The sequence below is a fragment of the Microcebus murinus genome, chromosome 3 (genome assembly GCF_040939455.1).
Source record: "Microcebus murinus isolate Inina chromosome 3, M.murinus_Inina_mat1.0, whole genome shotgun sequence".
NCBI lineage: Eukaryota > Metazoa > Chordata > Mammalia > Primates > Cheirogaleidae > Microcebus > Microcebus murinus.
This window is the reverse complement of record NC_134106.1, coordinates 71550181-71566258: the sequence shown is the minus strand read 5'-3', so window position 1 is coordinate 71566258 and position 16078 is coordinate 71550181. Positions and strand designations below refer to the sequence as shown.

The 16078-nt window shown below is 43.6% G+C and overlaps 1 protein-coding gene across 2 annotated transcripts in view; it reads left to right on the top strand.

Annotated features, from left to right (window-relative positions):
* Window positions 1–16078, top strand: part of POLR1A (RNA polymerase I subunit A) — a 68247-nt gene that overhangs the window by 10582 nt on the left and 41587 nt on the right. For both annotated transcript variants that reach the window (XM_076000945.1, XM_012774311.3), the window contains exons 4-12: window positions 2956–3063; window positions 3978–4063; window positions 4193–4296; window positions 7000–7086; window positions 8760–8865; window positions 9187–9349; window positions 13226–13396; window positions 13519–13641; window positions 15845–16075. In XM_076000945.1, coding sequence (XP_075857060.1) covers window positions 2956–3063; window positions 3978–4063; window positions 4193–4296; window positions 7000–7086; window positions 8760–8865; window positions 9187–9349; window positions 13226–13396; window positions 13519–13641; window positions 15845–16075 — 1179 coding nt within the window. The remainder of the gene's footprint in view (window positions 1–2955; window positions 3064–3977; window positions 4064–4192; window positions 4297–6999; window positions 7087–8759; window positions 8866–9186; window positions 9350–13225; window positions 13397–13518; window positions 13642–15844; window positions 16076–16078) is intronic.

The window sequence follows — 16078 nt, the reverse complement described above, 5'->3', positions numbered from 1 at the left end:
CACTTCTGGATATTCCTACCAAAAATGCATCAGGTGCACCTAAATTGAGGGATTTTCTATGAAACTCACCTTTAATCTTCAAAAATGTTAATGCCTTCAAAGTTAAAGATTAAGGAACCTATTCTAAACCGAAGGAGACTAAAAAAAGACATAACGAGTAGATGCAACATAACAAGTGGCTCTGAACTGGATATTTTTGCTATGAAGGACATTTTTAAGAGAATTGGCAAAACTCAAATGGTGTCTGAGGATAGATGGTAATAATTTTTTAATGTTGATTTACTGTTTTTTATGTTTATATCATGGTTGGATTGGAGAGTGTCCCTGTTCGTATAAAATGTTCACCAAAGTATTTGGGGGTGATAGACCATCAGATCAGCAACCTACTCTCAAATGATTTACCCCAAAAGAAGATTTTTAGAAATACTTGGAACTTTTCTGTAAGTTTGAGATTGAGTCAAAATAAAAATAAATTGTACCAAGAAAATTTGGGAAACCTTTCACTATTTCACCATTAAGTATGGTGTTAGCTGAGCATTTATAGTCTTTTTTAGCAGATTAGGAAGCTCTTTTATAGCTGAATATTGAATTTTGTCACTTTTTTATTAATGGTATCTATTGAGATTTTCAGGTAATTTGTCTCCTTTTTAAGCAGGTAACATGGTGAAGTTACTCAATTCCTATTCTAATGTTAAACTAATCTTGAATTCCTGTGATAAACCCAACTTGTTCATGATATATTTGATTTCCTAATATTTTGCTTAGGATTTTTACATCTGTGATTAGTTTGGGTATCTAGATTATATCAGCTTCATAAGATGAATTACAGAATTCTTTCTTTTTCTCTCTCTTTAAAAAAATGTTCTGAAAGAGTTTGTGGAAGACTGGAGACATAGTATGCCAGCAGGGCAGTGCCACACGTTTCTCTTTAGCAGTTGTCCTCATGGGTGTCCAGGGACTAGTCTTCTATGGCTCCCCATGTGACTGACTGCTCCAGAGCAAAAGAACAAGATTGTATCAGTGGCTTCAGGAGCCACCCTGGCCTAGAAGCCCCATGTCCGAAAAAGGAATTGATATCCTCTGTGACGGTTCCATGGGCTGGGCTTCCTGGGACCCTCAATGATATGCTGAGTTAGGACCTAGAGAAGCTCAGAACTGGTGTTTCCCAGGTATTTATATAAAGTTCATTCATAGTCCTGATGCAGTCTATCTACCCAATCCAGTCACTTTTATCATCAGCAATGTTGCCTAATGACACAACTGACATTTCCACTTATAATCACGCTTCCAGGGAAACAGAGATAAAAAGTTAACTCAAAGTCAAATTTGTCTGAAAGAGTGATCCAAGAGGGTAAAAGGAGAGAGAAAGAATTTTCTTAAACTTTTACTCAGTTATATTTTTTTAGGAATCTGTCCATTTCATCTAAAGTTTAAAATTTATTGGCATGAAATTACTTACGGTGCCTACGCTCTTAAAAAAAAATTTTAATGAAATATACTCAGAAAAATGCTTTAATCATATGTGTAATCTAACAAATAGTTACAAAGTAACAATTATCCATAAGATACCCTTCAATGTCAACATAATGTCCATGTCTGCAGAAACTCTCTCCCCTTCCCTTGTTCCCTTGTGTACTTATTTTTGACAGTTTGTTTGCCACTGTACTTTAAGAATTCTTTGTGGGAATAATCATTTGAGGCATGGGATAATGCTGCCTTCCTCTAGAGAGGATTCTCATTGCTTCTTGGCAACGCTACCAACCATAGTCCAGGTTCAAAGATGGACTGGACTGCCCAAATGATTGCAGGAGGGTTGGTAGTTCCTGAGGGTATAGCCCTTTGGGTTCCCAGCTTTCTAGGGCGGGGAGTGATGATTTTCTATTAGATTCCTATTCTTGCACTAGCTTTAGGTGTTTTTGTTTTGTTTTTTAAGAGATAAGGTCTTGCTATGTTGCCCAAGCCGAAATGCAGTGGCTATTCACAAGCACAATCATAGCTCACTGTAGCCTTGAACTCCTGGGCTCAAATGATCCTCCCACTGCAGCTTCCCAAGTAGCTGGGATTACAGACATGCTCCACTACACCCGACTTAGCTTTAGACTTTGATTTCTGCCTCCTACACCATTTGAGAGCTTCAAAATATGTTCGAAAGTACTGAATTGGAAAATACACTCAAGGCCAGGGCTGCCATGTCACAGTGCTTCAGGGAGCATCATGGACATCTGTGCCCCAGGGGCACATGAATATACTGAACAATGCACATGTGGCATGCATGCTCTTTGTCCTCGCTAGATTCCTGTTTCTCCTTCCATTTGGCCTGGTTATTCCTCATTGTCTTGTCAGCTCTTCAGAGCATTAAGATTTTAAAAATATTTTAACCTGTCTTGGTCCCTTGCGGTCTTAGGTGTGTTCTGAATAATCTAAAACACTGTTACTGGAAGCAAGATGTTCTCTTGTTTGATTTTTTTTTTTTTTTTTTTTTTGAGACAGGATCTTGTTCTGTCGCCCAGGCTAGTGAGTGGCAACGTCATAGCTCACTGCAACCTCAAACTCCTGGGCTCAAGTAATCTTCCTGTCTCAGCCTCTCAAGTAGCTGGGATTACAGGTGCATGCCAGAATGCCCAGCTAATTTTTCTGGTTTTTGTAGAGATGGGGTCTTGCTTTTGCTCAGGCTTCTTCTTTTTTTTTTATTTAAGCATATTATAGGAGTACAAATGTTAAGGTTATGTATATTGCCTTTGCCCTCCCTCTCCCCTCGAGTTAGAGCTTCAAGCGTGACCTGCTCAGGCTTTTTGTTTGATATTTTAACAGTGATGTTGCCTTGCTGTTTTGAAAATACAACGCAACAGACATGGGTTCTTTTATTCCCCTCAAAATAATCTTTTCCACTCTTGAAGAGGCTCCTATAGTACTATGGCTTTCTGCAGTAATATGGTTTTCCTCTTTGTTTTTCAGTTTCTAGAAGAAAATGCTAATCCTTCTGCCTTCGAAATTCAGGAAGAGTTAGAGCAATACACAGCTGAAATCGTGCAGAACAACCTCCTGGGGTCCCAGGGCGCACATGTGAGTTATCACTGCCTCTCTTCTCCTATAACTGTTTTCAGCCTAATTGTCATAGTTCCCTCTGCACTGTCATTGCTTACACTTTTGGCTTCCCAGAGTTGACTTGCATTTGAATCCCAAATCTGCCTGTTAATGAGGGCTATGACCTCACAAATTACAGAGCTGTCCCCAAGTGTCCATTGCCTCATCTCTAGTGCCTGCCTGCAGGACCAATGAAATGGTTAGGTGACATCAGGTAATTTAGGTGTTTTTAGGTGTAACATTCAACAAATATCCACTTTTGTCTCTCTAACACTTTCTCTCTCCACCATTGCTACCTCATCTTCCCCTCCATAACACCTGTGTAAGTAGTAGTACTCTGTTCAATGAATGAATAGATGGATAGAGTAGATAATCAGCCCACAGTACTAATCTTCAAATCTGATTCACCTCATGCCCAGGTATCACTCCAGAGATTCTGATTTAATTGGTCTGGGGAAGGGTCCAAGTGGGGGTTATACAAGCTTGTAGGTGGTTCCCATTTGCACCAGGCTCAGGTTCCTTCAGAACCCTGAGGATCATCTGAGGGAGGCCAGCTGCTTCCAGAGAGGTTTGTTTTAAAAATTATAGTAACTAGCATTTATTGAGTACTTACTGTATTCCAAGCCCCCCACTGCATACATGATCTCTTTGTCTTATCAACGGCTTGCTGAATGGTTACTGTTCTTATTCCTATGTTATAAATGGGGGAACAAGGCTTAAAGAGGTCACTCAGTAATTGGCAGAGCTCGGCTATATTAGGGTTCCGTGGAAGATTTTGTTTAAGAAAGTGGGGGAGCAGTGTTTCCTCTGGTTAAAATTAACTTGAAAATGAGTATATATTGGATTCTGAAAATGGCACTCCAAAAGTTCTCTGACCTTTTTTTTTTTAACAGGTAAAAAATGTGTGTGAGAGCAGGAGCAAGCTCATTGCTTACTTCTGGAAGGCACATATGGCTGCTAAGCGATGTCCCCACTGCAAGTGAGTATCGGGGTGCTTGCCTTTCCCTTTCCCCAGGTGAGACGTCTCTGGCCAGTCACTCACAACTACTATTAAATGTCTTATTGGTTTTTTTTTTTTTCTCTCCTCAATCATAACTGCCCCTTTTAGGACTGGGCGGTCAGTTGTCCGAAAGGAACACAACAGCAAGTTGACGATCACGTTTCCAGCCATGGTGCACAGGAAAGCTGACCAGAAGGACCCAGAACCCGTGGGTAAGCAGGCTGGGTCCTTGGAGGAGCTCCTCCACCATGTTTCTCATACATGGCCGTCAGATGTGTCCTAAACCTTGGGAGTACCTGGTCTTTCTGCATTCAGACAGCCTGTTTAATTTTATTTAATGGTTGTCAGTTAATACCTCAAGAGTGGATTTTTCTATACTTACCTGTTAAATAACACTTAAAATAATTTTCTCTTAATACCAGTTGGGATTTGCTGCTGTAGCTCTTAGGATGCCTTAAAAAAATGTTCATAGATCAAGAACAAAGAAAGTCAGAATTCTAAGAAGATAACTATTTCTATGGGACAAATGGCCAGCAGTGAAGTAACCTTTCAGTGCCTTTGCCAAACCTGTTCCTCTGAAATAATCTTTCACTGTAGCCATGAGAATATAATGGTGCAACCAAAAGTCTGTGCATTAGAAACTAGTAGACAGTAGTCCTTGACAGCTCCAGGATTGGGTTTTTAGTATTTTGCAAAGATTTACTTGTTGGGTGGTCAGCATCATGCCAGGACCATATTTGTGGGCACTATGCCTAATAGAGACCAGACCATCTGGCCTCTGCTCTCAGAAGGGGCTGCTGGTGACACAGATCAGTAACTGCAGGGAGCCTGGGTAGTATGGAGGCAGGTGAGTGCTCTGAGCATGGATCTGACTGTGTTCCTGGTACCAGAGGGAACCAAGAAATGAGGCCTGCACCTAAATGGTCCCCATGGACTAGTGATCCCATGAGGAGTGCTGTGAGCTTGTGAAATGATATATATACTTCCTGAGTCCTAGGTGGCACATTAGCATTTAAAACGAGAACTCTTATAACCAAGATACTCCCACAGCCACTGTCAACAGTTTTCCCAGGTTATTTGACCTCTAAACCCCATTTTCATATGGCAGCTCTCACTGAAAGAAAGTCACTTTGGAGATGCTCTGAAATCCCAGCTAGGCAGATTTTGTCGTTGCAGGCTGTTGAGATGTCTTGTTAGGAGGGGGTACAGCCTATGTTAGAAGGTGGCCTCCCACAGGTCTCTTTTGACTCTTGAAGATGCTGTGATTGAACAACCTCTGTCTTCATGGTGCCTAAGCTGGAATGGTGGCATTGCTGGGACAGGAGCTGGGGAAGTTTGACCAATCTTCCTCAGCCTTTCACACTTGCTTAGTGGGAGAGAAGGTTCAGATGCTCATTTCCAGAAATGCCCACCAAACTGGTCTTTAGGTTAATGGGATCTGTTTTTTCCCACTGGACATAAAGAAGTTTTCTAATGCTGTGGTTATCCTTGAAGGTCAAAGCCATTCTTCAATTGCATTAACTCACTGAAATGTTTTCCCTTTATGGGTGTTAAAACTTTAAATGCACAGACTCCTTGACCTGACAATTCTACTTCTATGACTTGATCCTAAGGAATTAGACTACCCACATGATTGTTTAAATAGTTTCAAATTGGCTGTGACTAAATGCCTATTAATAGAGACTAGTTAAATAAATTATGGTGCATTGTTAGTTAATATATATTTATAATATACATATAAATATATAGTTAATTATTATCTAAGTCAGTGATTTCTCTAAAAACTTGTGATGACATATCCTCCACAGATTGTAAAGAAACTAGTTGGAGAATTGGCAGTGGAATGAAGCTACATTTTAATAAAAGTGTAGCAAAAGGCAAAAGTTTGGAGTTTTTAAGTATAGATTATCTTGGGATATTTTGAAATCTATATTTGAGTCATTGACTATTTAATATTTGCTATGTGCTAGACACTGTGTTAGGTGTTAGAAACACAGACAAGGCATACATCCTGCCCTGATAAGTACATAAAAAGGGAAAGTTGAGCAATTTTTAATTTCAGCAAATGCATCCCAGAAAAAAATTGATAGTTTTAAACCTAAAGGACCACACCGCTTAATCGTCTTTATGAGTCAGCTAAATGCCTCCTGAATGGCAGCCCTAAGTCAGGTTTTCTGATTTAATCTAGGTATAGCTGGCAGATACTATCTAGAGTGATGTTGCTTAGTCTGAGAAACCAAGATCAATCTATCCTCACATACCAGTATGATAGTTATAAAAAAAAAAATCAGTATCTATTTACCTCTAAAAATGTTCACACTCATTTATCCATAATTCTACTTATGTGAACCTTTCTGGTAAAAACTGTGTACATAAAGTTATTTATCATAATGTTACTTATAATAGGAAAAAATTGGAATCAATCCAAATGTCTAACTACGAGAGTATGATTAAATAAATCAGGAAACATCCTCAGTGGAATATTGCTTAGCCAGTAAAAGCAGTGGCCAAGTATAGAGCAACATTGGAAATGCTCATGGTATGATACTAAATGAGCAAAGTAGTATACAAAATAAGTCTACACTTAAAGTTACAATTATATATAACAGTTGTATAAACCAAAGGACTAGAAAAGAATATATAAAAGTGATAATAGTTATATTAATGTGATGAGATGGGGGGTGATATTTTCTTTTGCTCTGTTTTTTAAGTTTTATACTATAGCCATATTGTTTTCTTTACTAAATTGCAGGGGGAGTAGGGAATCCAGGGCTGAGAATATGGCATTCTAGAGATTGATTTCTGTGGCCAAATTACAGGCTTTGCAGGGTGGGGACAAAGAATTGATTAATCCCATGGTAGAAAGAGTACCTGTTACTGATTTATTGTTGTTTGATTTTCCTCTTTGGCTACAGGAATTGAGGATGCTCAGATGGGAAAACGAGGGTACCTGACACCCACCAGTGCCCGAGAACATCTTTTTGTCCTTTGGGAGAATGAAGGTGCTGTACTAGACTAAAGAAATCACCCCTAGGCCGGGCGCGGTGGCTCTCACCTGTAATCCTAGCACTCTGGGAGGCCGAGGTGGGCAGATTGCTCAAGGTCAGGAGTTCAAAACCAGCCTGAGCAAGAGCGAGACCCCGTCTCTACTATAAATAGAAAGAAAATAATTGGCTAACTAATATATATATAGAAAAATAGAAAATTAAAAAAAAAAAAAAAAAGAAAGAAATCACCCTTATCTTCTCCAGGCTTTAATTCCTGAGCTCACTAACCCTACTGTATTATTTTTATTTTTTTTAAGTTGTGATCAACTTATTTTTTTTAAGTTGTAACTCTCTTCTGAAATAGATCTAGAGGTCTGAGGAGGGCTTCAGGGTACACTGACATTGAGGCCTCATAAAGCAGGAGTAGTCATACCTGGCATCAAAAACTTGCCAATTATTGTAACTGAGCCTGGTCTTCAAATGGCAGTTTCTGGTAGGTCTTGCTTAATACAAATTGGCATAATTTTAGAAGGTTCATCATAATAACTCACCTTGTTTTAAATGCCCATAAGTGAAAGGCTTTTTTAAGATTTCTAAGGGAATTCCTTCTTTGTTTTTTTTGAGACGGAGTCTCCCTTTTGTTGCCCAGGCTAGAGTGAGTGCCGTGGCATCAGCCTAGCTCACAGCAACCTCAATCTCCTGGGCTCAGGCGATCCTCCTGCCTCAGCCTCCCGAGTAACTGGGACTACAGGCATGCACCACCATGCCTGGCTAATTTTTTCTATATATATTAGTTGGCCAATTAATTTCTTTCTATTTATAGTAGAGACGGGGTCTCGCTCAGGCTCAGGCTGGTTTCGAACTCCTGACCTCGAGCAATCCGCCTGCCTCGGCCTCCCAGAGTGCTAGGATTACAGGCGTGAGCCAGGGAATTCCTTCTTTGAATTAAAGAATGAAATCTTTTTTTTTTTTAAATTTAGATTTTTATACAGTTCAGTTCCCTCCCAAAAGGGAAAATCCCCTGTGCAGTATATTCAAACTCCTGTGTCGTACACCCTCTGAGAGTGTGTTCTGGAACACTGACCATAATCGGTGTAATCAGCACTTAGAAATGAACATATTGTTAAAGGGATATCAGAGAAAAGGCATTCAAGTCATCCACATTTCTGTGGCAGGTCCTAACACATTTTATTAATTTTCTCTGAGCATTTTTTTAAGTGACTGGAAACTTGAAATACAGCTGTGATCCACAGAAGATCCCTTCTTACCAGCACCCACGTGGGGAGGTTTTTGTTTTGTTTTGTTTTTAAGGAGGCTAACATTTTTGGTTAATTTTTTTATTTCAATATGTTTTTTCAATATGTTTTTTATAAATACCAAAGTAATAAATACTTGATATGTATGTGTGTGTGTGTTAAGTTTAATAGTCCAGGAGGGACTAAAACAAAGGAAAGGTTTTTTTCCCCATCCCTGCCCATGTTAGTCCCTGTTTTAAGCACTGTTGTCCCTATAGTACCTGCCTTTGTCCTGTTATCTAACCTGCACATAAACACACAGAGGCTGTTTTTTATTTGTTTTTGATTTAAAAATGTCATCTTATTCTACATATTATCCTGTATTCTGTTGTCCTCCCATACCCTTACTGATAGTTTTAAATGATCTCTCTGGCTTATTTATTTCAAACACAGGATTCTTTCTGAATTACCTATTTTCGGGACTGGATGATGTTGGCACGGAGTCCAGATTCAATCCCAGTATGTTCTTTCTGGATTTCTTGGTAGTGCCGCCCTCAAGGTAACGTCTTCTAAATAGCTTATTTGACCTGAAAAAAGGTGTTTGGGGTTTTTAAAAAAAATTATCTAAAATGTCAAGAAAAGGCTTATTGAGGAACTGAACCCTGACCTCCAGGAGGGGCGGAAGGGGCGTGGCACTGAGAAACAAAGCCGCAGTTCACCCAGGGAGTCCTCTCCTCTCCGTGTGTTGTGAGTGCAATAGGAATGTCAATGGTTCTGAGCCTGGTGGACTCTATTGCCCGCCGTAGGTACGGGTGAGAGGCTGAAGAACACAGCCCTCCCTCATGCTAGACATTTGTTGATTCCACATGTCCCTCTGTAGGTATCGCCCTGTCAGTCGCCTGGGGGACCAGATGTTCACCAATGGCCAGACGGTGAATTTGCAGGCCGTCATGAAGGACGTCGTTCTGATCCAAAAGCTTCTGGCATTGATGGCCCAAGAACAGAAGCTGCCCTGGGATGTGGCCTTGCCCACCACCGAGGAGGTCAGGGCTGCCCTGGTGCTGATGTCACAGCACACACACTTAGTTCTAACTGTGCAGTGTGGATGCAGACACCGAGAGTGCCGGGAAATGCTGGCCAGGATGTTCTGTGCAGCCGGCCGCACCCTGAGTAGGAGATATGGGCTTGGGAGGCACCTAGTGAATGTCAGGGGGACAAGCATGGGCCTGAGCATGGAAAGGTCTGGGTTCTGGTCGAGGTTCTGCCCCTAATGACAGTGCCTAATGACCTTAGTTGACTCACTTTAATTTCTTAGGCTATTCTCTACTGTAAAAATATGTGTGGTTTGTGTTGAGATTTCACACCTAGGCCATTCTGGGCCATGAGCTGTTGGCAGCTCTGTAAGGAACAGTCTACTTCCTTTGGGTTCTAAAGTGTCCCTCCTGGATCACAGTGCTAGAGCTCATGTCCCCTGGCTCTGTTTTGGGCTCTTTAATGTCTCTAGCATTGGGGTCAGGAAGGCAGTGTTGTGGATGGGAACTTCCCACCATAGGACAATCTCAGCTAACATTTCCTGAGCCCCTTCGGTGTGCTAAGTCCTGTGCTACATCTTTAGTGGGCATGAAGACAAATTGGGCACTCAGAAAGCTTGCTGAGGTCACTGAGATCCTTCCCAGCTCTGAAACGCTCTCTGGCCTGTCTCATCTCCAGCCTTGGGCAGAGGGCAGACAGGCAGGGCTCTCAGACTCCCCGCTGCTGGCACAGTCCTGCCACAAGGTGGTGCCACTGTCTCCTGGATACTTAGCTCTGGGTCATCCAGCCTTTCTCCTTGGAGCTTTCTTTGGTTTTGCTTAAGCTTTCTGATCAGCCAGTAGAGGTGTGCTTTAAAACTCCTTGGCATAAGAGAAATCTTCCATCTACATGCCTTAGTTCAATTTAGGAAAGAAGTCTTTAGGATAACCAGTGATCAGGGCTGGGAATTTTATTTTGATATATCTTAAAAATAGGGCATCCCCGGCCAGGGCGGTGGCTCACGCCTGTAATCCTAGCACTCTGGGAGGTCTAGGTGGGCGGATTGCTCGAGGTCAGGAGTTCAAAACCAGCCTGAGCAAGAGCAAGACCCCGTCTCTACTATAAATAGAAATTAATTGGCCAACTAATATATATAGAAAAAATTAGCCGGGCATGGTGGCACATGCTTGTAGTCCCAGCTACTCGGGAGGCTGAGGCAGAAGGATCACTTGAGCCCAGGAGTTTGAGTTTGCTGTGAGCTAGGTTGACGCCACGGCACTCACTGTAGCCTGGACAACAAAGTGAGACTCTGTCTCAAAAAAAAAAAAATAGGGCATCCCCTTTGTCAAACAGAAGCTTGGTCTCTCCAAGAACAGCATCCTCTCTGATTTCTAAGTCACAGTCTCCTCCTTCCCTGTGATTCACAACACACATTCTTGTTTCTTCCCCACCTTGCTTCTGTGTTCCCTGTTCATGTCAGCAGCCCCTACCAGGCGCTGTCTGGGCACTGGGGATGCGCCAGTGAGATATGGTCTCCCTAACTTCACAGGTAACCATGTGGCCCTGAGCCAGGGAGTGCCATAAGCAGTGAGTTTAGGGCCCCTGTCATCATGTAGGTAACTGTCTCTCCCTGTGAGGCTCCTTCAGCCAGAAGGGACCCTGAACATTGCATATAGAGATACATTTGTTTTCTCTGTAAGTAAAGAAGATACCTGTATTCCTCAGGGTTGAGGACAAGCCCACTTCATCACTGTTGGGTTCTCATGACACTCTCATTTCCTGGATCTTCTCTCGCCTTCGCCCCTCCCACTCCGACACGCTGACAGGTTTTGTCTCTCATCTGACTATACTGAAGGACATGGGATCTTGGCTATCTCCTTGTGTCGAGCCAGAGAGGGCCAGTAGGTGGTGCCCTAAGGCAGCTTAAGGCCTCTGTATTCCTGTCCCCTGGGCAGGTACAGGAAGAAGAGGAGACAAAGCCAGGGGCAGAAATACTAAAAAGGATTGGTTAAATAGTCCAGCAAGGTTTGGCAATCAGCCAGTAACTTGACATAGCCCAGTTGGGGACCCACATCTTAACCGATAACATGGAATAGCATGTGGCAAACATTTTTCCTTTTAGCCACTTTGGTATGAGAGTCGACTATAGTCAGTAGCCACAGGTGAACATGCACAGCTGAACGTCAACTTTAGCTGATAGCCATGATATGACTTTTCTAATTTTTCATTTATCAAAATAAAATTGTGAACATTTAAAAATAACGTAATAAAAACATATATGTATATGTTACCTATTCTGATTTACATTACAAGTAAGCTGCCTGTAAAGTAAAACAAGCTTTGAGTGCTTTAAAGCTTTCCTCATCACACAAGAGCAAAACGATTCGTCGTCAATGCACAGCACAAACTATCATACAGACTATGAGTGCCGGCTAATGGGCAAGGTTTTGCGGCCAGGGAGCACCATACCGAAGTGGTTAAGAAAAAGGAAATACAGGCCGGGCGCGGTAGCTCACGCCTGTAATCCTAGCACTCTGGGAGGCCGAGGCAGGCAGATTGCTTGAGTTCAGGAGTTCGAAACCAGTCTGAGCAAGAGCGAGACCCCGTCTCTACTATAAATGGAAAGAAATTAATTGGCCAACTAAAAATATATACAAAAAATTAGCCAGGCATGGTGGCGCATGCCTGTAATCCCAGCTACTCGGGAGGCTGAGGCAGGAGAATTGCTTGAGCCCAGGGGTTTGAGGTTGTTGTGAGTTAGGCTGACGCCATGGTACTCACTCTAGCCTGGGCAACAAAGTGAGACTCTGTCTCAAAAAAAAAAAAAAAAGGAAAAAGAAAATACAGTTTCTACCTGCATTTGTTTTTTAACTTTTTTTTTTTTTTGAGACAGTCTCATTCTGTCTCTGAGTGCCGTGGCATCAGCCTAGCTCACAGCAACCTCAGACTCCTGGGCTCAAGCAATCCTCCTGCCTCAGCCTCCCGAGTAGCTGGGACACAAGGCATACGCCGCCATGCCCGGCTAATTTTTTCTATATATTTTTAATTGGCCAATTACTTTCTTTCTATTTATAGTAGAGACAGGGTCTTGCTCTTGCTCAAGCTGGTTTCAAACTCCTGACCTTGAGTGATCACCCGCCTCTGCCACCCAGAGTGCTAGGATTATAGGCGTGAGCCACCGTGCCCGGCCCACATGTGTTTTTATAAGTACTTTTCTAAGACCATAAATAAAGCTCAGTTATCTGGCAGGATAATAGAGCTTTGTAAGAAAAGTATTGATGTGGGAAGGACTTCTAAGGTTTCTTTAGGAACTATGTAGTAAAGCATTTGGTGTCAGCAAATGCCTCAAGGAAGGCGCCTGCTTGGCCAGGCATGGTGGCTCATACCTGTAATCCCAGCACTTTGGGAGGCCAAGGCAGGAAGATCACTTGAGCCTAGGAGTTTGAGACTAAACTGAGCAACATAGTGAGACCCAATCTCTACAAAAAATTTAAGAAGTAGCCGGGCATGGTGGTTCATGCCTTTGGTCCTAGCTACTTGGGAGGCTGAGGCAGGAGGATCACTTGAGCCCAGAAGTTTGAGGTTGCAGTGAGCTATGATCATACTGTAGCTGGGGCAACAGAGTGAGACCCTGTCTTAAAAAAATAAGAAAGAAAGGGGCCTGCTTATGAATTTTGAGTTCATTTTAGTACTTGACAGCGATAGGCTGGTAAATATGTAATGAGGCTGATGTTTTGCTAATGTGTACTTCAGCTGCCTCTGTACTTTTGCCTCTGATCAGGTTCAGAGGACATAAAGGCAAACTACAGAGCTCATTGTTGTCAGAGCTAGGGAGAGAAAAGAAAGCCAAGCCAGGCCTTCTGGAGTTTTTTTCCATCTTGCATGTTTTCTTGGTTTTATCTTCCCAGGAAAAAGACTCTTCAATTGCTATTGACCGATCCTTTTTAAGTGCACTTTCAGGCCAGTCCCTCACAGACAAACTTTACAACATTTGGATTCGCCTTCAGAGTCACGTCAATATTGTGTTTGACAGTGAGATGGACAAATTAACAACGGAAAAGTACCCGGGCATTAGACAGGTGAGCAACAACTGCTAGCTGAAGAGGGTAAATAATAAACATGTTTGTATTGAAACAAGAAAAGAATAAACATAGTTGAATTTTTTTCTTAATGTTTTCTATGGACTTTTTTCTCCATGAAGATCCTAGAGAAGAAGGAAGGCCTGTTCCGAAAGCACATGATGGGAAAGAGAGTGGACTATGCAGCCCGCTCAGTCATCTGCCCAGATATGTACATCGGCACCAACGAGATTGGAATTCCCATGGTGTGTGTGGAGGGGCTCATTGGCTCCTGGTGGGTGGGAGATGAGATTGCCGGAGAGGGCTGGGGGTAGGGTGTGTAGCAGATTGTGGTGGCTCGGTTGGGGCTGGCTTCTGCTTCTTCTTGGACAGCCCCCGTGGAGGGGACTTGAGACTTTGTGATGGCGTTATTCTCACTCCTTGCCAGGCCTCCAGACACCTTCTGCCCACTCAGGAGACCCATGCCCCAGGGTGCCAGAGAGCTGCACATAGGGTATTCCAAATCCCTGCCCACCTTGGCCTAGTCTTTAAACCTTCCTTGTCACATTGAATACATGACAGGGGAGAGGAGGCGGGGAAGGGGAATTGCAGTCCTGCGTGCTTTCCAGGCAGCAGGCATGTGTACCCTTGGCTCCTAGGGACAGGAAGAGGAGAGAATCCCCAAAGAGGAGGGGCGTGTGCGTCGTCCACCCCTCCAGTTCCTCTTGGGCATAAGCCACTCGCCCTATCCACCCATTAGTGTTCCTCTGGGAGCCAGCTTCATTTTCCCACTTCCCTTGGCTCCCGCAGTGGTGCTCATTAGCAGCAGCCCTTTAATCGACTTCCTCCTTAATGGGCCTTGAGGTCAGTAATGTGAAGATGGTTTAATTCCCTCCGTGGAGAGTCTCATTTCCTTGCATGGCTCTCACAGTGCTGGTGATGAGCAGAGCTGAAGTGTTTGCATCTTCCTGTGTACGTGCTGCTTGTCTGTCGCGCAAACTTCCTGACTTCCTGGGTATGGTGTATCGGGACAAGGGTCGGGGAAGGCTCAGTCCTGTGCCCACTGCCTCCTGGGAAACATAGTCTTTGCATCAAAAAGTTGTGTCAGTGGGCAAAGAACAGCTTTGGGAAGCCCAGTGGTGACATTCATGAGTCTGAGGCTTTGAGGAAAGGCCCACTACCTGGACCACCCTTGTTGGTTTTGATCTCATGGTGCCTAGAGTGTCCCCAGACTTAGGAGGGACCTTTTGTGCTACCTCTCTACCTTTATGGGGTGTTAGGCCTCTCAGATTTTGGTTCATTTTGTAATGACTGATCCTCTAAGGAAAGACTGTGAAGTTACCACTCTGCCTACTCCAGGCAGCCCCAGGTATCAGGGCCATGGTGGCCAGCCTGGGCATTGGGTGTTACTCACAGGGTGGCTGGGAAGGGCAGAGCGAGTAGGACTGCCTCTGGCCCCTTGGAGCCTTGGAGTGCAACCTTCCTGTAGAGCACTGTTAACAGATGTCAGGGAGCAAGGAGGTGAGATAAGTTTGGGCAGTGAGCTGGAGACCCAGCGAGGAAGCACACAGGATGGTGAGTGTACTCCCTTGTAAAGCGATGTTCAGGAGTAGAGACAAACAGTAAACAAATGAACAAGTGCACAATCACTCGGTCAGACAGTGGTAAGTGCGTCAGCAACAGTAGTGCAGGCTCCGGCTGGGGAGGCCTTTTAGAAAGGTGCCTTTGCACAGGGACCGGGACAGAGCTGGACAAGTTCCTTTATGGAGGACTTGTAAGTTTTCGGTGTATTTGTGTGCATTTCAAAGTATCAAGGGTTTATAATATTCAGTAGCTCCAACTCAACCAGGGACTTCATTTTTCTTGGAGCGGATCACTGGCTTAGTGTTGAACAGAGCACACTGCTTTCTCGCATATCAGAGGAGCACTTGGCTTTCATCTCATGCCCCACCTTGACTGTGGTGGCTGCCAGAATTACTGAGATTCTGATGTCATGTCTCGGCTCAGGGAAAGTGCCATGATCAACTAGTCATGTCTGCTGGGGTGAGGAGGGGTGGAGGGGTACAGGAGTATTCCAGGACAGGTATTGCTCCCTGTCTCATGTGAGTGCCCCATGCTATGTTGCCTTCTTTGGGGACTTTGAATTTATTGGCAGACAAGGAAATGAAATTTTAGAGTGGGTTAAGAAGAACTGTAATGTGTAAACTACAACACTTAAATTACTTTCTCAGACTGACTGCTTAGAAAAGGAAGCCCAAGCTATTCCCTTAAGGGAATAAGTCTGGCAAAATGTCTCTGTGCAAAGGCAGACAGGATGCTGCTTTACTCCCTGAAAGGCCTTCTTGGCCATGTCAGATAGCTCCTCCATGTCTTGAGGGAAAAGTCACATAGCCTGTTGAGTTAGAATTAGGGACCATAATACCTTTTTCCTGCTCACCCTGAATTTCTACATCCATTCCTCATTTCTAGGTATTTGCTACAAAACTGACCTACCCTCAGCCGGTTACCCCCTGGAATGTTCAGGAACTGAGGCAGGCAGTCATCAATGGCCCCAATGTGCACCCAGGAGCCTCCATGGTCATCAACGAGGATGGCAGTCGCACAGCCCTGAGCGCCGTTGACATAACGCAGCGGGAAGCCGTGGCCAAACAGCTCCTAACGCCAGCCACGGGGGCACCTAAGCCCCAGGGGACAAAAATTGTG